This window comes from Athene cunicularia, assembly GCF_003259725.1.
Source record: "Athene cunicularia isolate RWA chromosome 2 unlocalized genomic scaffold, athCun1 chr2_part1, whole genome shotgun sequence".
In the NCBI taxonomy this organism is placed as follows: Eukaryota; Metazoa; Chordata; class Aves; order Strigiformes; family Strigidae; genus Athene; species Athene cunicularia.
The window spans coordinates 130496338-130522028 of NW_020799095.1; the positions used below are offsets into that span (position 1 = coordinate 130496338).

Below are 25691 nucleotides of genomic sequence, written 5' to 3' on the forward strand. Positions count from 1 at the left end.
ACACAGATCTTTGATTTTTGGAGGTTTATGGCCACTAGTAACTTTTACCTGGTTACCTCTGGTGGTTTTGGTGGTCTTGGTCATCTGCAGCTGTTTAGTTACAGCATCTCCAAGGTCCAACTTATTCCCCCACCCCTAGGAAACTATAATTTACCATTGCTGCTTTTATGAGTAGGAGCTAGTTCTCCTGAAAAGATACAAGGCACAACTCAAATAGTAGATGTAAAAGTGTTCTGCTTCTGGTATGATTCCCTCTGCATTACCTTCGTCAAGCCAGTTGTTCCCTATAGAAAGTCCTTGCTTCTTTCCAGACTTTTCTGTGTGGGTTTTTTTTGTGTTTTTTTGTTGGTTTTTTGTTTGTTTGTTTGTTTTGTTTTGGTTTTTTGTTTAATGTTTTGATTTTTGGTCTCTGTAATGAATACCAATTTTTCTCATGGTCCTTATATTTGAATCTTGTCGGATATAATGCAGCTAAATGCCATATCCCTTCCCTTGTTTCCACTAATATCCACAGTCTATGATGATAAGATTCCTAGATCAGAATAAAAAAGTTACAGACCATTTTGCAGAAGTAAAGAAAGAATAGATGTTTAAAGTGTAAGTAGGAAAAAATGTTCTGAATTGGCATTCCATGAGAAGAGTTTCTTATCCCTTGTGCTCTGATCCCCCTCTCACACTTTGTGGAGTTCTGAAGATGCAGTTCTTCAAAAGTAGAAAATTATGCGTAAGATTCAGTTAGTTGATGATGTGTGTAAAGCTAACCATATGTATTAAGGACATGAAGAAGGCTGAGGGTTCATATTATAATCTCCTCAGAGCAGGGAACTTGCACTTTTATTGTTTTGTAGATTGCTTATATCACTTTAATAGTTCTGGAGACAAGTATTAACTAGTGAATAGAAAAGGCATTTTTTTTCAAAGGAAGAAATAGCAATTAGTGACTGACCTGGTCCACTTGCAATGTGATGGGAGTTCAGATCCCTAGCTTCTGTCCTATTGATGAGCTTTTCCAAAGCCAGTAACCTGAATTTGATCTAAACATCCTGAATATGTTTATCTAATGCAGCTGTAGGTTTGACATGTTCCTGCATTACAGTTTTAGCAGCCACCTTGTATATCATGTGTCCAAAAATAAGACTGAAAACCCAGTCCCCTGTTGGGATATCCTTATTGGTATCAACAGATTTTTAGCTTGCGTGTTGCATTTTGAGGCACATAAGCAATGACTTAACTGGAAATGGAGATACACTGCTTTCTTGCCCTCTTTCTTAAAGTTAATCCAGTGGGTGGAAAGACTCAGCTGGTGGATTCAAGGTGAGGGAAACTAAGGCTTTCCTACCCTCATATTCTAGGTCTTTTTTTTTTTCTTGCAGCCTTGGACATTTTTCTCTTGGTGTCTCACAGCAGATAAAGTTACAGTAACTGTCCCACTGAGGTTACTGCTTCTCACTTTCTTGTTGCTTCACAAACTAGTATTATTATTTGCATGTAACATTCATAATTTTTAAGCTAATGATAACTTTTAAAGTCCAGATGTAACAAAACAAATTAAATGATCTTAAAAACAATCCAAGTTTAGAACTCCTATAGCATGTGTGTCCAGTCTTGTATTCTTTGGTTCAAAGGGATTTTTTTATTTTCAAGGTTTCTTCCTTTTAGATATTTGTTTGATTTTTATTAATTATTTTTGTTCATATAATAATACATTTATTTTTGCCTTTTTGTATAAACTAAATTTTATTCTATTAAAACACACTGTGCTGAGGATTAATGGTTGGACTAGATGATCTAATGGTTGGACTAGATGATCCGCAAGGTATTATCCAACTTAGACGATTCTGTGAACTGTGAATGGATAATCTCTGCTCATTTTCTAAGACATATTGAAGCTTGTACTTTGCATTGTTTTGTTTTCACAATTGTTTCAAGGAAATCTGTGTTTTTTTTCTGAAGTTCACATATGAATTAACACTTTACAAGCATTTTTCATTATTGACAATTTCAATTCCAGAACTGATGTTAAAAAAATGCTGTACAGAAAGCAGTTTTGAAATGATTGTATTGTTCCCTTCTAATCCCATATCTAGAATTTTCAGAAAGAAAAATTTATTTTTTGTTATTCATCAGAAAAAGAAAGAAGTTGGTGAATCTTGAAGTTCATTGTATTCTCTCTTGTAATAAATAGTATGATTAGGAGAGGTAGCTGCAGCTGCTGATAATTCACCTGTGTAAGAGATCACATAAGATGTCAGGCAGCCTTTAGTGAAGCCTGTAGAAGAACAGAAGAGGTTTTGAAGACATGAGTCTTGGAGATGTTTTTGGAATTAGTTGTTCCAAAGTGGGTTTAATTATTACTTTTGGTAATAGTTAACTTGGTCTTCTAGCACAAATAACTTTGCTGTCTAAAGACTGAAAATTGTGTTAATGTATGCAGACATGTGATATGACCGAGTTTTACTGTGAGTATAGTGACTTCAGTCTTGCATCTAAAAAAAATAAGTCCAAGACTGTGTTGGTTCATTTCCTCTCCCTTTATTCTTCTCCCTGTATGCTTCCTTCGGAGTTTTGATATTTGTCATTAAGTAGCTAGACATTGTTTCCTTTACCAAAAAACAGTTGCTTAAATGTAAAAGGATCAAAATTGTAATTTTCTTTAAGCTGATATGAAAGATCAGTTTAAGTAGAAATATGGACTTGTAGGTATGTAGATGGAAGCCTTTGTTCATGTCAGATATAAAACCAGCATACATTTTCTGTTTGCCAAAGAGAAATGTGTGCAAATGATGACTTAAATTATTTAGGCATTTAAATTACATTCACGTTCTTCCAAGGCACAGTTGCTGGGTTCTAGTAGCAGGTTACTGGTTTTGTTATTTTGGAAAAAATGAACTAATCGTATTTTACTGTACAGGATATGAGTAATAACAAAAATTAAATTTTTGGAAACATTTTGCAAGTTCCAGCTTTGCATTTGGGGACTCTATATAAACTTTTGGACCCAGCTGTTCACCACTATATTCTTTCAATCACTGTGAGGTGTTGATTTTAAAAGAATGAGTTGCTGTTCCTAAAGTCTACAAACTGAAAATATTTCATAGCAGACCTGTGAACTTACATGAATTGGTTATACTGGTGCCTATGCGCAGCGTATAATAAGGACCAATTCATGTTTTCATTCAAAAACAGTGAAGAAAACTATTTTCTTTAATGGTATGCCAGATTTATCCAAATATTTCAGCAAGTCTGTATTACAGTTTGTCAGCAAACTGGGTACAACCAAAGTGTATTTAGAAATCATTTAATTAGGACAGATTCATTTTCACTCTATGCCACTACACAGCAAGACTTACTTGTTCATATTTCCTTAAATTTATTCTGGAACTTGTCCAAGTTCAGCTTTAATGAGTAGCCTATCCTGCTAGTTACATTAGGATTTATTTTCCCCTAGAGAAGAGTGTTTGAATTGGTAGATTTTTAACCTGTTCAGTTAAATGAACATATGTTCAGAACTGCATCTTAACTCTTGAATGCAAAGATTTGAGAAATAATTATTTCTATTGTTGTTACAGCTTTAAAGTGCAGTTTTAATAGTGGTTTTAGACTCCAACTATGTGCCATAACTATTTTAATATGGTGATGAGTTTTGATATGAAGTCACTTGCTTAATACAAATTTAATGATACAGTATAGAAACACAGATCTGACTTGGTTTACTGAAAAAAATATTTGTACTTGTATTTTCACTTATTGCTCGAATATATCTCTTGGGTCATAAAACTTGGTTAAATATAGCTCAGTACCTTACTAATGATGGATTTTCTGTATTAACAGGTGCAGTTTGGTAGCAAACTTGTATTTTAAGTTCTTTTAAATGCATTATTTGTGTTTCAAAACTATTATAATAAATCCTGAATTATAAATGTACTTTCATCACTAGCCAGGTCTAGTTAAAATTTCCTTTAAGCAACATTTGCTACACACATGGTACAATACTTCCCTCTGCCTTGATTTTTTTTTTCTATTAAAAAGGATTTATTTTCTTCAACTTCCCATTCCTCCAAAATTATCTGTAAAGGACCAGTAGACTTCATTTCTATGGGATTGTTAAAGTACAGTAAGTGTAGAATTTGCATATTGTTAAAAAATGTTTCATGCACTGTTACTACCCATAAGGGACTATTTTATGTGAAACTTTTAAGTTTTAAATTCAGCTGAGTTCAGTACAGTAGCTGTAATATATATTAAATGAATAGTCAAACTTGTAAAACAAAATCTTTTCCACTGTCACATTGTGTGCTGTGATTGTCACAGCTCTTCACATACCCCTGCTAAAGTACATAGATTTGTTAATACAGATTGTTATTTTAGATGGGATTATTGTGAAGTCATGGGTGTCCAGAATTTTACTGAAAAAAGTTTTCTACTTTCTTTCTTCTTTCCAAATTTTACATTAGAGAGCCCATCTTTTGAAATATTGATATTTGTTTCTGAAATACTTAGTTTTAATCCTGCAAAATACTATTCAGAAATAAGAGGGAAAAATAGAAAATCTGTTACCTGAAAGGATAACAAAAGGAAAAATAACAGAAAGGAAAAAATGTTACAGTGCATTTCTTCAATGAGATAATAAAAGATCACAATACGTGGCATAAAAAAAGGGAATACTAGCAAACATTCTGATTGGTAAAAACATGCATTACATTTCATTTAATACCCACAAGAGCTTTGCTAATCTGAATATCTAGTTTTCCAACTTCAGTTCTGCATGAAAGTAAATGGTTTGTCCTGCCTGTTTAATCTCGAGTTTTAAAGTATTTTTTTTGTTTATTGTGTATATAGCATTTTGTTTTACAGGGATGGATTTTCATAGGTACAGAATCACCTTATATACTTCTTTATGCACACCTGTTCTGCTTAAATTGATAAATTACAGAGGTTGGATTTACACTCTAGGAAATTCTGGGAAAGCAAGTTCAAATTCTAATTTGGAATCAGCATTAGAAAAGGGTCACAGTGTTGCAGTCTCCTCTTGTGCTTATTGAGGAACCCAGAGCTTTTCTTCTAATGACTGAATGCATATATGTACTTTTATATGTAGGAATATTTGTGTATCTGAGGAGCTGAAATGGGAGATATGTTTTATCTAAATGTATACATAATGGAGTGATCTTCATGTGTCATCTTGTGCGTGTTGTGTAGTAGAAATGGTCCAGACTGTTAGTTCCTTTTGGCTGTCTATCTCAGTCAAAGTGGGTGGGGGTTTTTTTGGTTGGTTTTGTGTGGGTGGTTTTTTTTTTTTTTTTTTAAACAGGCAGCATCTTTCCCTATTTGCCTGACTTAATACTGATATTATTTTCAGCTTTTGCGTCTCCTTAAATTATTTTTAATTTTCTAACTATCTTATTTCTTGAAGTGTAGATGAGAATGTTTTTATAAATGGTTTTCTTGCATCAACAGATTTCAAATGTGTTTGGATGCATTCTTTTCTCAGATAGCCAGATGTGGTATTTTTACTTTTTTGGAGAAGAACATTTTCAGGAAAGGTGTGTGGTGTGTTTGAACTTCAAACTGAGAGACAGGAAGAGCTTCAGGAGTTTTGTGCTGATATTTTTTATCCCTTTGACCTACTGTGCTGCAGTTAATAGAGTAGTGATTTCAGGCAGTGAGGTTGGCATGTGGTCTGCTCATGTACTCTAGAATGATCTTTACATGTCTGTCAGCAGAAAAGGCAAGTAGGAGATGCTTAGTTCTCCCAAACAGGACAAATGTATTTTTTATTGTTCTAACTCACTGTTTGGTGTCAGTAACTGCTATTAAAAAAACCCTGAAAACAAAGAAATGAAAGTAATACAAGATCTTTTCTGAAAAGGCTTCTAATGAATTTATTTTCTTAGCAACAGAGGCTGTACCAATCCAAAATATGGTAAGTCCAAATTTCAAAGACTGATACAAACAGTAGACTGCGCTTTTTTTTTTTTTTCCCATTCTGAAGGAAATTTTTACTACCAGACTTAAAGCTGAGTTCTCGCATATAATCATGAAATGTTTTTCCTTCACCTGTGTCTTTTCTGCAAATGGCATTTGAAGCTGGCAGCACAGTTGTGTCATTAGCTTCAAATGCATTGCAACTCAGAGGCAGTCTTGTTGCTGTGTTCCTCCCCCTTCTTCTCAACATTTTTGAGGAAGGTAGTCCTAATTCCAAGCTTTATGAGGTTGAAAAACCTTGGTCTAGAGAGTACTGATTACTATTACAGAAGGCTACAACATCTGGGCTTTTTGTTCTTCGTACTCCATCTGTAGTTACATCCATTTTCTGAGAATCTTTTATGAGTGTCTTGTTAGGAATCGTTTTTTTTTTTCTTTTATTCCCTTGTTTTTATTTTTAGTGAGGAGCAATGTAACTGGCTTTTGTGGATGGGTTTTATCTATGAAACTTTGATCTGTGGTGTAGACATCCACAGATGAGATGATTATCATAATTTTCCTTTATAGGCAGTGGGCAGAAATAGTGACCTGCAGAAAGCAGTTCATTTAATCCTCAGATCTAGAATGAATGGCTCTGTTACATATGTAAGTGCTGTTTTCTTTCCTTTTACCTTAAAAGGGTCTGTACAGCCATCTGAGATATGGATGTTTGTTTACACTGTAGGTATCTAACACTTGATAAGACTAATTCCTCTTGTTCCAGGGAAAATGGTTTTCAGTTAGCTGTTCCCTGGTGTTGACAAGGAATTGAGGGATGAGATCTGTTTGTGACTTAAGGTGAATGCTTGTTATGTGCAAGTCCAAAACTGAAGTGATAATATAACCTTTGGCTGTACCACCGTATCAGCATGGCAGTTGATAATACTTGTCTTCTGATCTTTGGAATGCTTGTTTCCAAACCAGGTTTTGTATTGTCACGCAGGCTCTATCTGCAGTTTATGGGCCAAAAGTGTTAGAAGCAGAATATTTTGCTATTCTGCTTCTTCATCTAGATGATAATGAGAGTGAGTCTGAGGAAGTGATCATGTGCTTTTTAATTCAGTTTTCTGGAGGGCCATGCTCCCAATCAGGTGCAGAATGTGCAAGGAAGTCTACTTCTTATTGCCAGAATTTTGTGTCAGTTCATGCTGCTACAGATTTTAGAATTTAAGCATCAGGAATAGCCTGTTTCTGAATTCATGGAGCGTCCTTCAGAGCCTACTGCTAGTATTGATCCGGTGTATGGTAGGTCACATAGATGCAAGCAATTTCTTGTTGAGCCACATAGGAGATGCAGTGTACTGTGACTGCTTGTTACATAGTTCCTTGGAAGGTTTTAAATTTGCTGATCTAAAGAGCCATTCAGTGTCTGCAAGGGAATGTCTTCACGTTTTCAGTCCCTCAAACATTTTGGCAAAGGATGCTTTTTGCCTGGGTTAAGGGATTGTGTGAACAGCTTCAGCAGCTTTCCGCCATTTGAGATTCCAATTCCAAATGGAACATTAACCTAATATTGTTAATTTTCATGTGGCTTTAAGCTTGTCCCTAAAGTTTTCTAATGGAGTAGATTCTTCAGAATGAGAATGAGTTAATCTGTGCATCAGTGATTATATTTTGGGGACATTAGAGAAAATAATGCTAAACAGTACAAAAAGTACATTTCAGTGGTGGAGCAGGAGGTGATTAGGGCAAGAATAATAATGTTGTAAATATGCTGCAGGAAAAGGCTTCAAAATGAGAATATTAAAGAACATTTGCAGTTTTTGTTGAATGTAGCAAATAATCTGTTGCTTAATTTCAAGTACATATTAGGAAGAAAAAGTAAGTTACTGACTTTGCTATAATTGTGCTGCCTACTTGATAACGGACTATATTGTCACAGAATAATATATTTTCAAACAGAATGTCCTTTACGTTGCACTACCCTTCCAATGCCAATCCCTGGCTGTTCCTACTCCCCAATTATAAAAAGCATTGAAAAATACTAGAATCACTTAAAGAGCTCTCTGTTACCCAAATATGGAATATGAAGAAAAATACAGAATATGGGGTTCTTTGCTTGTATTTTGTTGTATGGATATTGTCTGTATGTTTGGGGTTTTTTGATCACTGGACAGGTCTTATTTAGTGATTCACTGTAAGCTTTTAAATACAAGTTTTTCATAAAATTCAATTTTTGAACATATTTCTTCCATATTTTTAATAACGGCATAATTTTTTGAGTAGCTCTTATTTTGGTGGGAGCACTTGGAATTGCTTTTATTAAATATTTTAAACCTAAGAGATGAGATTAGAATGTTGGGGTTTTTTTTCCTCATGTTTTGGAGGGATCTGTAAAGTTAATGAAAGCCCCATTTAGGGTGAAATCCAGTATAAGTAGAATCAGCTCTTACAAGAAGAAATTTAACAGGTCTAACTAACCTTACAAACTAGCGGCCTTATAGTCTGGTATTCTGTGACTTAAGTTTTTACATTGTTATTTTTATGTACCAAAGTAATGATTTTCTTTTCTTTTTTTCTTTCTCTTTTAAACAGGACCAAGCGAGCTCATGTCCCACTAACAGAATGCATATTTGAGTTACCTAATTTGACAGTTCAAGCAACTAGAGCTCAAACCCTTCTGCTTCAAACTATTTATCAGAGCTGGTTTCGTCCTGTTGGAAATGTCAGTTCAGTAGCAGTAAATGAAGCATTATTGAATGAGGTTTTCCAAGCTTCAGGTAAATATGTGATGCTTTTGGTTAAGTTGTTATGGTCCAGAGCACTGCTAGTTCATGTGCATGTATCTATAGCCTTCAAGTACAGTTTTTTTTTACTTATAGTAGTTAACAGACAGAATGTTTTTTGTGTGTATATGGGTATTTATAGCTTATGCTTAAGATCCAGGATGTAAGCTAAGCCACCAAGCTTCACTCCTTGGCACCAATTTCTGGATGCATTTCATTTTCCCATATAGGATAACTTTTCCATGCTTCCCTCATCTGAAACATCTACCCATGCTACCTTATATGGTGCAGTGTTATAATTTAAGATCATTCTGAGGTGAAGCTGGACTATTAAGAGCTTTATTAATGAATTTTTTCACAGGTTTGTAAATGTTTCTCATTCAGTTTCATAAATAAATGTTACTTAACTGTTGGGAAACTGCTGAAGATATACAGGTCTCAGTGATGATGATGATGTAAATAATGAAGTTGATTACCTGTCATCCTTTTGTAAAACACCCATAGATTTTTGGGAGCAAATTAAGGATTTTGACCAGTTTACAGAGGAGGCCACAGTCTTCAAGTGCATAAAGGTCACCCAGAAGAAGATAATATACTTTTTCTTCATATTTCTATGCATGCTAGAATAATTTAGACCCACTATCATTTAAACCCATTATTGTTTATCTGTTGTGAATAAATAGGTAACAAGAATAATTGAGATCTTTTGGAACCTCCATCATTACCAGTCTTGGAGAATGATTCAGATGTAGTAAATCATGGCTTGAAGCAGAATGGTAGCTTAGACTACCACTGGAAGTCTTTATCAGTCCTGTTTTTCTCAGTCTTTTTTTCCTTTTTCAGTCCTGTTGATTTTTTTAAAGTTGTCTGTGTTGATCTGGTGGTGCAAGAGAACTGTTGTATTTTCAGTGTCTAAGTTTCATTAACTTTTAAATGCTTAGTTTTTCCTTCTTTCATAAAAGTCATTGATTCTCTTAATCCCTTGATTCTCTGTGGGTCACCTAAGGATGAGACTGTGAGGTTTTATTTTCAAGTACTGGTACTTCTGAAGGTAGCAGGTTTACAATCCACACCCCAGAAATATGAAAATACAGTCATTTGATCATTTCATAGGGTTTTAGGGTTTACACAAATCTGAACTAACCTGTTGTATCATTAAACATTTTCTGTCCTTCAGTTCAATGAAATGTCATACCAGTGTGCTGACAGTATCTATGCAGAATAGAAATCTGGAGCACACATTTAGAGTACTTAAAATAAAATAAATGAACAGTGTAGTACACTTGTTGTGATCTTCTCTTCATTGTGGCTTAACGTCTGACCTGTTAAATTTTATACTTCTGTAGTTGTACGTTACCTTAACTAGGTGAAGGCAGCTTTGAGTTCAGGGCTATGAAATGATTTCTGTCTACCCTTTTGTCCTAAGTCTTTGCTTGTTTGATTCTTTAAGTCTACTATCTTTTGTTGGAATAGCTTTGTGTAAAATTTAGTATCATGCGTTGTTGAAAATAATCTTTTTACTCCTTTAGTGTAAGATTCTGCATACTTTAACAGTAACATGTATGTGTGTAAGCTTCTAAGAAAAAAAAAAAGACTGTAATTACACAGGATATTTGGAATTTCAGCTTTTTTTTTGTATTTTGCCTTTTTCATTTTTTTTAGTGAAGTAACTATGAGGATAATGAGGTCAATAAGGAACTTTTCAGTAAACAAGGCACATCTGTTAATCACTGATGCTCTTATACTTACATTCAGCTTACTTTCTCCACCATAAAACAACAGCTGATGAATGTTTCTTGGGAGTACTTGATTTGGGTTCTGATGAGCTGATGGAGCAGCTCATCCTAAGTACCATCACACAACACATGCGGGACAGCCAGATGATCAGGCTCAGTCAGCATGGGTTTATGAAAGGCAGGTCCTGCCTGACAAACCTGATCTCCTTCTATGACAGGGTGACCTGCTTGTTGGATGAGGGAAAGGCTGTGGATGTTGTTTTACCTTGATTTTAGTAAGACCTTTGACACCATTTCCCACAGCATTCTCCTGGCAAAACTGGCTGCTCGAGGCTTGGATGGGCACACGCTTTGCTGGGTCAAAAACTGGCTGGATGGCCGGGCCCAAAGAGTTGTGGTGAATGGAGTTAAATCCAGTTGGCGGCCAGTCACGAGTGGTGTCCCCCAGGGCTGGGTTTTGGGGCCACTCCTGTTTAACATCTTTATTGATGATCTGGATGAGGGGATCAAGTGCACCCTCAGTCAGTTTGCAGATGACACCCAGTTGGGTGGGAGTGTTGATCTGCTCGAGGGTAGGGAGGCTCTGCAGAGAGACCTGGACAGGCTGGAGCGAGGGGCTGAGGCCAACTGGAGGAGTTTCACCAAGGCCAAATGCCAGGGGCTGCCCTTGGGCCACAACAACCCCCAGCAGCGCTACAGGCTTGGGGAGGAGTGGCTGGAGAGCTGCCAGTCAGAGAGGGACCTGGGGGGGTTGATTGACAGCCGGCTGAACAGGAGCCAGCAGTGTGCCCAGGTGGCCAAGAGGCCAATGGCATCCTGGCTTGTGTCAGCACTAGCGTGGCCAGCAGGGACAGGGAAGGGATCTGACCCCTGTACTTGGCACTGGTGAGGCCGCCCCTCGATTCCTGTGTTCAGTTTTGGGCCCCTCACTACAAAAAGGACATTGAATGACTCGAGCGTGTCCAGAGAAGGGCAACGGAGCTGGTGCAGGGTCTGGAGCACAGGTCATACGGGGAGCGGCTGAGGGAACTGGGGGTGTTTAGTCTGGAGAAGAGGAGGCTGAGGGGAGACCTCATCGCCCTCTACAGCTGCCTGAAAGGAGGTTGCAGAGAGCTGGAGATGAGTCTCTTTAGCTTAGTAGAAAGCAACAGGACAAGAGGGAATGGCCTCAAATTGCACCAGGGAAGGTTTAGACTGGATACAAGGAAGCATTTCTTTCCAGAACGGGTTGTTAGGGGTTGGAATGGGCTGCCCAGGGAGGTTGTGGAGTCCCCATCCCTGGAGGTGTTTAAGAGTCGGGTTGACATAGCGCTGAGGGATCTGGTGTAGTTGGGAACTGTCAGTGTTAGGTTAGTGGTTGGACTGGATGATCTTCAAGGTCTTTTCCAGCCTAGATAATTCTGTGATCTTTCCCAACTGCCTGTTTCTGTATTACCGCTTCTTGTGTGCTGATTGAAGAGAGTTATTGGGCTGAAACAGTTGTTGCTGAGCTCCTTATGTCTTTATTGAGGCTTTACGCCAGGTGCTTTTTGTGAGTGATGTGCCTCCCTAACATTGATTCAATATTACTTGAACTTAAAAGTGATACCACAAGGCTTTGTATCCTCTCACCATAGATATTTTTTAGCAGGAATTATTGTCTCTAGTTGTATGCTTTTTCCAACATAGCAATGTCTTCCAGTTTTAAAACTGCATTGCTGAAACTGTGCTTACAATATGGGCTAAGACATGATGTGGGAAGGAAGAATAAATGAATTAGGGAGAAAAAAACAAAAGAAAAAATGGGGAGGAAAGAAAAAGGGAGAAATATGATCAACTTATAAAAAGGGAAGAGAGATGCAGAGGAAGACAAAGCACGGAGAAACAGGTAGAAAGAGTTAAAGTAGAAAAACAGTAAAAGTTAAGAAAGCCAGAATTTAATAGGAAGGCAAATACTGATATGTGAGTTACAGGAGGAGTGAACATCAGGGAACTCCACATCACTACTGCCCACTGACATACTGTGGAGGTCTCACGAGGTATGAAGGCCACTTTGGGAACCTGGCTGCTGGGTAACTTCTTAGGATGTGGTTTATAAAGGGAGCTCTGCACTGTGTTATTTCCACAGACATAGAAACAGAATTCATAGCTAGTATCTGGGGTTCTGTCCTATGGTTTAATCTGAAATGTTTTTCTGCTCCTAAACTTTCTTCAAAACTAATTTAGGTTGAAGGTGGTATAGAGATTCAGAACAAACTTTCAAGCTCTTTCCTGCTCAAATTCTTCTTGGGAGTAGATTAATGGAATACCAAGAAGGAAAAATTGCTTGAAGATAAGCACTCTGTCCCCCCTCCTACCTTCCTCCTCCTGCTCTCCAGAAACCTTTTTATACTAGGAGAAAACCACTTTCCTCAGGTATTTAATAGTTTGTTGGTTTAGACTTGCTGTCTTTGTCAGAAAGTCCAAGAGTTTCTTTTTTGATTAACTTGTCCAAGCTGTCTGAAAAAAAAGCAAGTTGTGTGTGTTTGGTTTCTGCCAGAATTTAAGAATGAAATGCTGCTGAAAATTTGTGTATTTCACACAGACCTGTTATCTTAAAACTACCAGTAAAAGATGTACACAGTGCTGTGACTACCTGAGTTAGAGAACTTGTCAGAAGTTCTTGTGGAGGACAGGTAAAATGAGTATTTCAAGAAGGATATATGGTTTTTACACTAGATATTTATTGTAAATATGTTTAAATATTATGCCTTCCTTAGCTTGAGACTTTAATTCTGCTAAGAGCAGATTTTTAATTATAACTAATTTTAAATTTAAAGATACAGGTAATGGCTTAATGGGATTTTTGAAAGCACCTTAACTCCCTTCATTGTGACACCTTAGTGCTAAGTGACACCTTAGCACTTTTGAAATCCGTAGTTTTAAATGCCTACTTGGCGGAGGTTCTTTTCAAAGGCCAAGTGGTATTTTTAGGGTTCAGAGAAGCCAAGGCAATGAAAAAAAATTAGATAAATTTAAACAATGAAACATTATTTGAGTGAATAGGCTTTACCATTAAAAGGTACAAGAAAGATTCATACTGCCTAACATAGGAGTTGTGCAAGAACAGAAAGAATAGAACTGTAAAAATAGTAGATGGGAATAAAGGGTGACAAAATGCAAAGTAAGAAATGGATGAATAAAACAGCTGCAAACAACTGTTTGCTCTTTTTCATGGGTCAAGAAAAAGGGATTATTAGCTTTCTGATAATGCATTACATTTAAAATAAAAAAAGAACAGAAGCAGTCTTCAACTTACGTGTTGCTCCTTGGAATTTTATGTTTGTGTTTTGATGTTATTTTATAATCTTTTTAGTACAAATAGTATGTTACATGTCAGTTAAATAATTATGTTAGTTCTTATGCTTGCACATGCTTGTGAAACATCCTGATTTTGCATTTCATCCACTATAAATGTGGATACAAACATGAATCTGAATTGCATCATGCTTTTTACATTTTTTCAAGTACATATATTGATGTTATTAAAATTATTTTGCAATTATTAATATACATTCCTTTAAGAAAAGTGTACAAAATACCAAAATTTTGGAAAAATAGTGCCATTTAAAATCTTTTAAAGGTTGAGCATAATTAATCCTATGGAGTAATTTTACTGTGTATTTTTTCATTATTTGTTAGTAGGTACCTGAAGCACTCAGTTTCTAACCATTTCAGCCTGCCAAGAAAACATATACACAGTCACACATGGCTTTAGTTTACTCTGGAAAACTGGAACTTGCTACCACTTTTTCCTTGTCCTATTCAGGTAGTTCATTATTTTGTTGACAGTTCGGTTCCATTAATCTGGTATTTTTGGGAAAATTGCTTGCAGACCTTACATTTCTCTATTGAAGGTGATCAAATAGGCATTTGAATCCCTCATGTAAATGATGTCTTAAAGTTAAAATAAAATCTACTTTCCAGAAAGTAACTGTAAAACTATTTTATGCAAGATTTCATGTGGGATACCTTAATGGTTGAATAATAAATTTTACCTCATAAAAATGAAATTCAATAATACAGTAGCTTTCTCAGCGCAGTAGCATCTGGTTGAATCTCATGAGAGCCAATATTTTCCAACTCATTAGGATCATGTCGTTCTGTATGTCGTCAACATTGACTTAGCCAAGCTACCTTTACTTACATAACCGCCAAACTATTAAATAGGTCTCTTGTGGAGTGAAGTCAAATATTCCTCTTATTTTGCTTTTGCCTTGGAAGAAGAGAAGAAAATGTACATACTGTAACATTTAAACATCTGGTCTAAACCACATCAGGGTAGCACTGAGGAAAGTAACAGGATTCAGTATTCTTCCCAGGTGTACATATAAAAAAGGGTTGTGGAGCTGCTGCATAGTTCTTTTAACCACTTAGGAAAAAGACTGAAATAAGTGACTTGCCTTTCTAATACCCCTGTTTTAAAAACTACTTTTTTCCTCTTACTTGCTCCCCTGCCACCAAACCCCAAAACACAAAACCCAGCAAAAGCCCAACATTTCGAAGTTTAGTGGTAATGCAGGTTGTTAAACTCTAATCACTTCCTTGCAACATATTGGCATTTAATCTCCATTCCAAATAACGTGGCCAGTTTTGACATTCATTTTGAGGAGTATGACTTAAACTTTCTGTTTAAAATCAAAGTGTAAGAATGTATTCTCTTAAGTAATTGCTTGGGAGTGGCAGGACACAGCTATATGAAACTTGCACAGTATAGACAGTACTGTCTTGCATGGGTGATTGTACCTATGTGTCGCCATCCTTCATGTAGGCTCCTGAATGCAGTGTGTAAATAGTATTATTTTTATACATTGTACATTTCTGTGAAAGTCTGGTAGATTAGCAACTCTAATTTCAGATGCAAACAGAGTGTGGAGGCACAATTTATTCTTTATCTTAATTATTTGAGCCTACTATAATTGTGTATAATCTTCTGTTTCCTCTTACTGTAGACCTTTTCAGTTATTCTCTTAAGTCATGAACTGACTTACACTAAACATGGGATAGGTGGGACATTTTGTGACTGTAATGTTATCAGTGGATGCTTAGTTTGTTGAGCATTTTAATAAATCCTCTGCCTGAAGCAGTGAATCTGTAGTGGCCTGACATGAGGAACTAACATATGAAGTATGCATGTAAATCAGTAATTATAATTCCCTTTTTATTTTTTCCAGTCTAATTAATGTATACTAATGAGCTTTGAAATTGAAAAATACACCGTTCTGTTGAAAGAATGGTGGTAGGCATACTTAAGGCTTTCATACAAGCTTAACTCTGATTTGTAATGTCATGCTAAAGAATCTAATGTACTTAAAAATCCACTTGAGACTTTTAAAATATTTGTTGTGGGGAAAGTGAATGTATGCTTAGTGTCAACAGCACAGTCAAGGAGAAAAAGCTAAAAAAAATCAATAGGTTTTGAAAGAAATACATATATATATATATATATGAAATCTATAGATATACATAAATGTACATAAGCTTCTTAAGTTGAATTGTGTTTCATAATTGCAGGAGAGCTCAGTTCAGCATGTATGTTGTAATTAACAGTCAACTGTTGTTGGATATGTTGGTGGGCTACCAAAAACAAGACACCTAAGCTTAGAGCTATAAATAGTGCCCTTCCTCCAGAGTCTGTAGTTTATTTGCACAAATAGCAATGGAAGCAGTGACTGAAAGCACCTGTTTTGTTTGTTCAGCTGTTAGCTTTATGTTATTTCTTGTTCTATTAAGAAAGGTGTGTTTGGACAGCAGGGAGGTAGGCTGCCTTGTTCTAGCTGCCATGTACTGCATCAGGTGAAAAACTCTGCAGGGGGGTTGAGGTGGTGGCTTCTTTTCTAAGAGCAAGAGAGCATGTTGAGACTAAGCTACTGGAATTCAGTGTTACGACAACAAGACTGGGAAGAACATTAAGTCATGAATCTGCTACATAATAGGATCTGGAAAATTTCTGAGAAGAGTTCAGAGCACACACAAAACAAAGTGTCAGAGATAATAGAAGGAGAGATTCTATTTTAGGAGGAGGACCCAGAGAAGTTGACAAATTTAGAGTGAACCAGGAAACCATCAGTGTTTGCTGATAAAGCATGAATGAAAAGGCCATGGTGGTTTATTGGTGCCTATGTTTTAGAAAAAAGGTGCATGCAGAGGTCCTGCAACAGAACTATTGATGCCGACCATGCTACTATTTGCAGAACAGTGCTTTTTAAAAGAGCAAAAGGAAACTGTTTCTTTGTCCACTATTTATTTAGCAAAAAATAGTAAGGTGGTCAGAAAATTCAGCTGCAGGAAGTCTCAAGTCTGATCTATAGTCATGGTCAGTTATGGGATCAGACCAAGCTTCTTAGGGCTTGAAAATCTCCAAGGGTAAGAATGCCTTACCTCTCTGTGCATGCTGTACCACTGCTTGATTGTTACCATGGTGAGAAAGCTTTTCCTCCTATCCAGGCAGAACCTTTCTTATTTCAATAGATGACCATTTGTGCAGGGTTTGTGTGGCAGGATGTGTGGTAGCAGGGGAGGGGGCCACATCAGCGGCCTCCTGTGAGAAGCTTCTTAAAAAGCTCCCCCACCTCCAGGTGAGACCCACCTCTGGCCAAGGTCGAGCCAATTAGTGATGATTGTTGTGCCTCTACGATAATGAATTTAAGAAGGGGAACCTGGGAGGAGGTTGGAAACTTGTGAGGAGGTGTTACAAGGACATCTCTGTGAACACCAAGCTCAGTGTAAGGAAGGAGGAAGGTGGGTGGGGGTGCACTGTAACAAAAAGACCCCCTGTATCTCCTGGTGAGAGGGCGGGGCAGCCCCCCTGCCACCCATGGAGGTCACTGGAGGAGCAGAGATTCATCTGTGGCCTGTGGAGGACCGCGGGGACTCTGTGGGAAGAAGCAGCCCCCGCTGTTCTAGTTTGGCGCTGGGAGGACTGCAACACTCGGGGGTTTCCAACGCCATAACATCTCAAGAAGAATGCATCCTATGGGGAGGACTCACAGTGGAGAAAAATTTGTGGAGTACTGTCTCCTGTGAGAGGGATGCCCCTGTGGAGCAGAAGGAAGAATGCAGAATAGTGCTTCTTGCTGTCCCATTCTGTCTGTTAAGTGTCATTATCAGTAGTGTTTTGAATTAAAGTGACATCCTTTTTCTTCTCCTCAGAAGCCTGTCTTTTGCCTGTGACCATTAATGGGTGAGCCACCCCTTCCTGTCCTTATCTTGATTCCTGAGCCTTTTTATTTGTTTTTTTCTTCTCAGTGCTGGTGGGGAAAGAGTGAGTGAATACTGTGTGGTGCTCAGTTGCCCTCTGGGTTCAAACCATGACACCCTTGTCTTTCATCCTCCTGTTGTGCACTGCTCTGAAGACCCTAGCTGAGTCTTCATCGCAGCCTTCTTGTACATACTGTAAGACTGCTAATATGTCAAACATTGCTACTGTTTTTCACCTTTTCAAACGTTAAAGCAAAATTATAACTGAGGGGTCCTAGCTAGTGCTAAAACTCAGCAATGGTGCCTCTGGAATCTGTCTCATGTTAACTGGATTTAACCTGAGCTTCAATGCTACCATTACATACAAACTCAGTCACACTGTTGACTGATTAAAAAGTATGTTACTTTTTGACATTGAGTACTTCCAGGTCAGACTACCACTTTATGGTAGTTTGTCAGTTGTGGAAAGTTTAGAAATCAGTATCTCTCCTTTTCCCCTTCACATTAAAGAATCCTACTTTGTAGGATATTAGATTAGTATAGATACTGAAATACTCTAAGAAGGAAATGACAAAAGCATACAGGTGATACAAGGTAAACAAATGATTAACAATTTATGGCTACTAATTGTATAATCTTTTCTGTTTATGGTTTCATGGGGCCTCTTTTAATCTTAAAATGTAGAGAAAGCTGTTGTGGGCTGCTAAAACTGCCTGTTACAGGGTTTTGTTCACAAGTTTCATTCCTCAGGCTTCATTAGCTGCTGTTTAAAAATCTTAAAAGTGTGCTATCACATTCTGTAGTGCTATTTCAAAATGCCACTCTTGGAGTGAACATAAACCAAACCCATAACATCCCCTCCCTCCCCCCCTCCAGTGAACAAATAATAGCAGATCCTTAACTTAGATTGCAAAACTGAGGTATAATATTTTCATACACACAATCTTTCCCCTTCTAATGGTTCTATACTGTTCAGGTGATTGCTGTGTATGTGCATTAAAATAATATGAGCTGTTAAATTTCAGCATCCAGTTACAGTTTGGTATGAGTCCCTTTCTGTGCCATTCATCTCACTGTAATATGTCCATGTCTTGCATTTTATCTCCATTTGGGTAAATAAAAGTATTACAATTTCTATATGGACATCATTAAAAAGTGTGTGGGGAGCTTCCCCACTTTTGTCAGCTGCAAGTGCCAGGAATTCTAAGCATTAAAAAAGAGCACAAAGACAGTGACTAAATTAGGTATTTAAGCCTTCTCCAAAGTACTGTAGATCCAGAAGAAAATATTCCGGGTGAGTTTTTGCATGCAGATCATCACTTACAGATGCTATGCTCTTACTGAAGATCTTTTCTTTGAAAAAACAAACCCCACTATCTTCAAGTTTGTGGTAAAAACAAAAAAGTTAACAAGAAAATTGTATTGTGTCACTGTTATGCATTTCATCCAGTTTGAGTGAAAGTTTGTTCAGTTTGTAGTGCTGTGCAAGACAGTAGTTTTGTTTGAATAACAACATGAAATTTTTTTGCCATTATAGGCTTAAAATTAATAAAAATGCTTTGTGATGCTGGAACAACTTGTATCACTAAAAGAAATTGGATCATCTTAGAGGATATCTTCCTCTGTTATTCAGAATGAGAAATTTTGCAGTTTGAGAAGTAGCAAGTTAGAGGGTTTGATTTTGTTAGGAAAGAAATATCAGCAAAGAAATTTTGAATTAAATTATTAGGGATTGTGAATGAAGTGAAAACATAGTAAGTACGAATTGAAGAAATTCCTGTGAGGAACTTGTAGTAAATATGTTTGCTATAGTCGTAATCTTTAGGAAAAAAAAAAAAAGACATAATCAAAAGTAGATAGATTTAAGAATAAGCACTTTTAAACATGGTAGAAACATGTTTTCCATTTGTGAACATGTAATACTGAAGCCTGATCTTCAGTAGTGAGTTTACATAATGTGTGTAGTCTTGATCAAATAAAACTTGCACTATGTTGAAATCTTGTGACAGATTCCAAGTAGTGGACTGCTGCTTGACAGTGATTATAACAGTGCCTACAATACTAGTAGTTCAAAAAATATGGTATGCTCTAAAATTACTTTGATGTAGTGAACTCTAGTGAATGACATGGAAAATTACTTTCCATTTTGTGGGGGCATTTTGGTTCTTGTGACAAGGTAAGATGATAAATACCAATGGTATTCTTGCCATAGAAAGATACCAGAGTATTACATACTGCAGTAGTAATTGCTAGTCTGATGCCCCACATACTTTATTATTATATTAAATCAGGCTTTTAAAAAAGCTACATACATTGTGATTATTGTAAACCTAGATTATAGATCCAAATCCAAAAGATACTCTTGTCTAGGAATGTATCTTGTGGGAATGTTGCTAAGCTGTTGAACTGCAGTCTGCATGAGGAGCAATTATTGTTACCCTTGCAGTAGAGAATAATGTGTTTCCTATGGGTCTAGTCCACTTCATCGTCAGAATACAATTAATGCAATGTACATGTAATAAAATAATGGTAGGGACAGAAAGTGTATTTTTCCTGGACAACACTAACCTACAATTAAATCGACCATGAATTGTTTAGATTAGTATTATGCCTCTAAAGGTGGGCAGTTCTTTTGGAGAAAAATTCTACCAATGTTAGAAATGCACAATAAGGTAAAAAGGTTTTAACAATAAGGCAGACAAAGTTAGTGAAATGTTAGATTCTCAGGGAATTATGGTAAGCAAGAAAATTTTTAAACTAACATTTTACAGTTTTGATTTTGGTTTTGGAGGGGAATTACTGAGAAATAACTGAAGAAAGGGAGGTGCTCTGTTACAGTGTTGTCTAATGGTATCCAGTGAATGTGTGAAGTGTAATAGGAAAATTAAATATGGCACAGCAGATGTAACTGCTTTGAACTTGCTTTGAAGTGTTTTTCTATTGTAGGAAGGTATTCTGTACTTTCCAGTATTGTTGTTGTAGATTTTATTTTTTTTATTTTCTTGAATAAAGTTACACATCACATTATATCTTAGTTAAAAGCTCAGATTTTGAGGACATGTCAGTTCTGTGTATAACCACAGCTCCTGAATTTTGTGAGCTTTGCCTTATGCAAAATAAGAGCTCCTACATCTGCTTAACATCCTCCAAAACATACTTTGGAACTAGGGTTGCTGTTGATTCAGAGAAGGTAATTGGAGCTATTTCCAGAAACCTCTTTGTTTTAGTTGGAGATCATCTAAGTAAGTGTAGTCTGAACTTAGTTTCTTTCTGTTACGATTGTATCATAAGGCTGGTATGGATACAGATCAACCCAAATGTGAGTTTTACTTATTAATTTTTTTCTTTCACCCTTATTTTCTTTTTTTTTGTTTGTTTTTTTTTTTGGTTTTTTTTTTTTTTGTTTCTGTTTTGAGGGCAACATGATAATCTAGGTATTACACCTTCTCATGTTGATTTCTCCTGTCTTTACATCCTGGTTTTGTTGCTGCATCTTATTCATTATCCTTTCCTCTTTCTACTGTTTTTATGTTGGATCCTGGGATATTCATCCCTTTTCTTCATCTTTGTTGGATTTGTTTGTTTATTTTTCCTTCGGATTTGCCTCTTTTTCTGATTTAATAAACAGCAGGGGATCTGATCAGTTAGATATGGAGGGGTGAAGTGCTAAGGCTTGGACAATAGGCCTAAGCCAGAATTGATGTATAGGTGAATTAGGTGAATCCTGTATATTTTATAATTGATAACCATTGTGCTAATAGGTATTTTACTGAGTTATTACAAACCACCTATTCTGATGTAAAAGGTGGAAGTATGGAAGCCTGAGCAACAGGCCGTGAACCAAAATTGCTAACTCAGTATGTAATCATTAGTGAAATGTGTATGGAAGATGTAGCTATCTTGAATGTGTATTTATCTGTCTTTGTGTGTGGATAAAATAACAGGCTCGTGGAGACCATAGTCTGGTACTGTCACCTGATGTGAGATCTTGCACATAATCCAATTAGATAAGCAGGGAAACTCCCTTAGCTTCTCCCTTGAGTCCTGGCCAGGCTCTGGGGGAATCTAATGTGAGATTGAAACCAGATATTTCTGCTTAAAACAAAGGTGCCAGCTATTCTGGCTTACTGATTTTTAGGTATATAAGGCTGGACCTGCTCACAGTGACTTTGGAAGCCTCACCTACGGGTGGAGGCACCACATAGGATTTCCCACTTGCTGGGACAGGCTCTGCAAACCCTTGCTGTAACTGGGGCTCCCAGCCACTGCGGGTCCAGATGATGGTAAAGTATGCAAGTGGTGATGTATCTTTCTTAATCACCATTCTTTTTCTCAGGTAGTAATGATTTGATGCATTACCCTGTGTTTTCCTATTTGTTTAAGCGTGCTGTTCTGTCTTTTCTTACTGTATGTTTTCTATATTATTCTGCTACATTATTTAGTTATTTTAAGTAAAATACGCCTGCTCTTTTCGCTCAGGTGTCTGAGTTTAATTGGTATCCCTGATCAGCAAAACAAGGGGTAAAATTGTCTCTTGCATGGTAGCTTCAAATGCAGTTTTTCTTGTTAAAGATGCTTTTTCTGAATTGGGAATCTTTTGTAACCATTTTTTCCCCTCAGTTATTGCAGGGCATGGGGAGTGACCATAGAAAATACAGAAATTAAGAAGAAATGCAGCTCTTGAGTAGTGTTACAGAAACATTTTAAATCTAGACTCATGGAAAGGGTTTTTTGAAGTATTCCAGTAATTTTTCAAATTTTCCATTCTAAGACATTGATCTGTTTTTTCTCAACCTGCTGTTAGAAGAAAAGCTTTATTGCTCTTAAGAGGTCTGATCTTGCTAAAAAACTGTTACAGAGGCTCTCAAATAAACAACCAACCACCAAAAATTAAAAATTTATTATTAACACAATTAACCAGCTCTCCGTAAATTACAGGTTCAAATGTCTGTGAGAGGAGAACAGAACAACTGCCTAGGGTTTAGCGACTACCCGAAAGGCAGAACAAAGCACAACTCCTTAGGGTTTAAGCAACCCAAGATGCAGAACAAAGCACCACTCCTTGGGGTTTAACGACAACCCAAAATGCTTTAGCACTCACCTAACAAGTGAGGGCTCTCAGCCTCGAGGACCTGCTCAGGGCAGTGTCCGGACCCGAGGCCCCTGGAGGAGTTTCCTTGGGCAGCGTCCTGACCCAGGGTGAGAGTCCTGGACCACAGCTGCTGCTCCAGGGGACGAGCTCCCAGTGGCTCCCAGGGGCCTCCATCGGTACCCAGGCCCAGTCTGACCTGGAGTCAGTAGCGGCTCCCTTTGGCCAAAGGCCCCAATTAGCATGAGGCCCTGAGGACAAAGGCAGCCCCGAGCTGCTACCCTTCAGCAGCCAAGAGCTCTGCTTTCATTGGGAGGGTGCACCTGCCACAGAAATTACCTTTAGTTCTTTTTTATATGAATTGTCAACCTAGTGGGAATATATTGTAAGTCTGGCTCTATCCGTTTTCTGAGAAAAGTAAATACGAGATGATTTGGAGAGGTGCAAGTATTCCAACATTATAGAAGCTAGTGATATATCCTTGCACCCCTGCAGGCTCCTGCTTTTGAGTTCCCTTCTGTTAGACCTCTTGTTTTTCCCTGGCTTGTGTAACATACCACAGCTGGGTACAGCAATTTTGTTATGCCAACTACTTTATTCTTCTATTAGTTAGCATTTTTCATTCTCCTGTATGTCATCTCAGGTTTGTGATGTAGCTAAGTCATCTTAAACTATGTATTTTCGTAATTGGAATTACTGGAGAAAAGTCTCTAAAGAGAAGTAATAGCAAGTAAAAATACTAATAATTTAGTCACACGCTCTACTACAAGCTCACCAAGAAGATTTTCTTCCCGACTTAATGCTGTCCCAACTTAGTATTTTAGGAAGTCAAGGTGTCCTTGAAATTTCCATTTTCATCTCTCTTCTGGAATGTTTTTCTTTTTACTGTCTTCTCAAAAAAAAATTTCCTGAAAAAAACCTTCTCTGATATCTCTGTATCAGCCTATTTAGTGCAAGTGCAGTGGATTGTACTTGAAAGCTATATAGTGTCTTTTAGTTTCAGTTTAGATAGCAAAAAAAAAAAAATCTTCCACATGTGGTGGTACCTCACTGTTTGATAGCTGGGTCCATTTAGCTTTCTGACTTCATATTTCCCAATATTTTGCCTGTCAGAGAGCCATTTTAAATTTTGTTGCTTCCCTTTAACATATATACTAACATGCAATCTCAGAATCCAGACCCCACGATGCAGAATTATACTCTTTTCTGAGTACCTTTAGACTTGTTACCACTGTGAATAATTAGTCATTCATCCATATTCAGCAAGTGTCAGTAAAAGGAGGAGTTAAAATAAGAGACTCGTTTAGTTGTTTGCTTTCTAAAAGAGATTTCACACTTCCAAAGGATGACTAGAGCTAGGACTAAAATAGGTGTTTTTCAGAGACACTTTGGACATCATATGAGTCTGCTGTGATTTACTATCAGAGGTGAGTCCTTTTTTACCCAGTAGAGTGGAGATGAATGGGCACCCTGCCTACCAGAAGGGAACAAAGTCTCCTTTTCCCTTCCATCCAACATGTGCCAAAGCAAAAGGGTTTCTTTTGTTATGATCTGTTACAAACCAAGAAATTGGGAATAGGGAGGATGATTTTTTTTTTTTTAACCATTTGTGCTGTCTTTCACGCTTCCCAGGATTTAAATGCAATTTTTGTATGAGCGCTTGACAGTGAATATTTGCTGTTGTGAGTAGTTACGACCGTGTGCTTGGTAATGCAGTAAATGTCTGACTGGCAAGTTTAAACTTGTAGAATATAAAATGTAAAACACCTGTTGGATATCTGTTATACTTAATCTTTTTGCAGATTCTTTTAGAGTCCCACTTAGCTTCTAAAGAACATAGTTTCTGCGTGTATTCAACAGCTTTTCAAATGATGTGAAACTGTTATAACGAAGTTAATGTGCAATTCAGAAGGGTGAACTACACTATTCTGGGCATGGTTTTAGGAAATTGCGTCTAAAAATATACTGTTTGCAGCAACAAACCAGATCACTTCAGAGGCATTAGGAGTCCATAGATATTTATGTCTACTCTTTTTAGACTGACTGTAAGCTTTAAAGTAAAGCTTTGAGGCACTGAGCATTTGCAGTTCTGTTGAAAGCTCCTATGATTGTATCTTGCTATAACTCTCATAGCTCCTGGTTTAATCAGTTAACTCTGTATTCCGTCCACTGGGCTTAGATGAGGTGGTTGTGATCACCGAAGTGCTAAGCACTTGATCTTCTGTCTTTCAAGAGAGCTTTTTATAAAACTTGCTTTGATGTGTACTTTGTGTCCAGGCTACTTTCCCAGTGGGATCACTTTTATGCTGCTGTCTATTCGTATGTTGCAGTATCCCATATGTTATCAATGAAACACAGCTTGCCGGCAGATTCATGCTTATCACCAAGATAGTACCTCCACCATATTCAGCAATAAGAACAGCTACTTATTTAATTCACAAAATTTGCCTCCTGTAAATTTGCACAAAGACTTGAAAAACTCTCTTTGCATGTACAGAATATTACATAAATACAGCTGAAAAAGAGAATAGTACTGGGCCGAACTGTGGTCATGATCTCAGTCTTCCCATCTCATGCCCTCCCCATTCCTTTGCTACCTTCATTTGAATCATTCATCTGACTTTGAATATAAACCTTTAAGGGAGTTTCTTTTTAACAATGTCAGTAAATAGCTGTTTTAGCTTAAAAGCTAGAGGGGAAACTGATTGGTGATCAGTTTTTAGGGCATTGCAGTAGGCAATATATGATTGTGAGATGGAATATATGATTGTGAGATGGAATAAAGGAATGCAGTTCAGAGCATTCACTGAAAAGAGTTTTTTCTAATATTTGTTTATCAAGCATTCAGTCAGATGCTGCATTTGCTGTGGTAGCATTTGATGAGAAAATTGGGCTACAGAAAAAGAAGCTACAAACTTTGTAACAGAATACCTTGAAGCACATCTACAAGTAAAATGG

The 25691-nt window shown here is 37.1% G+C and overlaps 1 protein-coding gene across 1 annotated transcript in view; it reads left to right on the plus strand.

Moving 5' to 3' along the window:
• VPS13B (vacuolar protein sorting 13 homolog B) overlaps positions 1 to 25691 on the plus strand; it is a 477299-nt gene that overhangs the window by 93835 nt on the left and 357773 nt on the right. Inside the window, 1 exon segment of the mRNA XM_026841594.1 lies at positions 8500 to 8684. Within this exon segment, the coding sequence (XP_026697395.1) occupies positions 8500 to 8684 (185 nt within the window).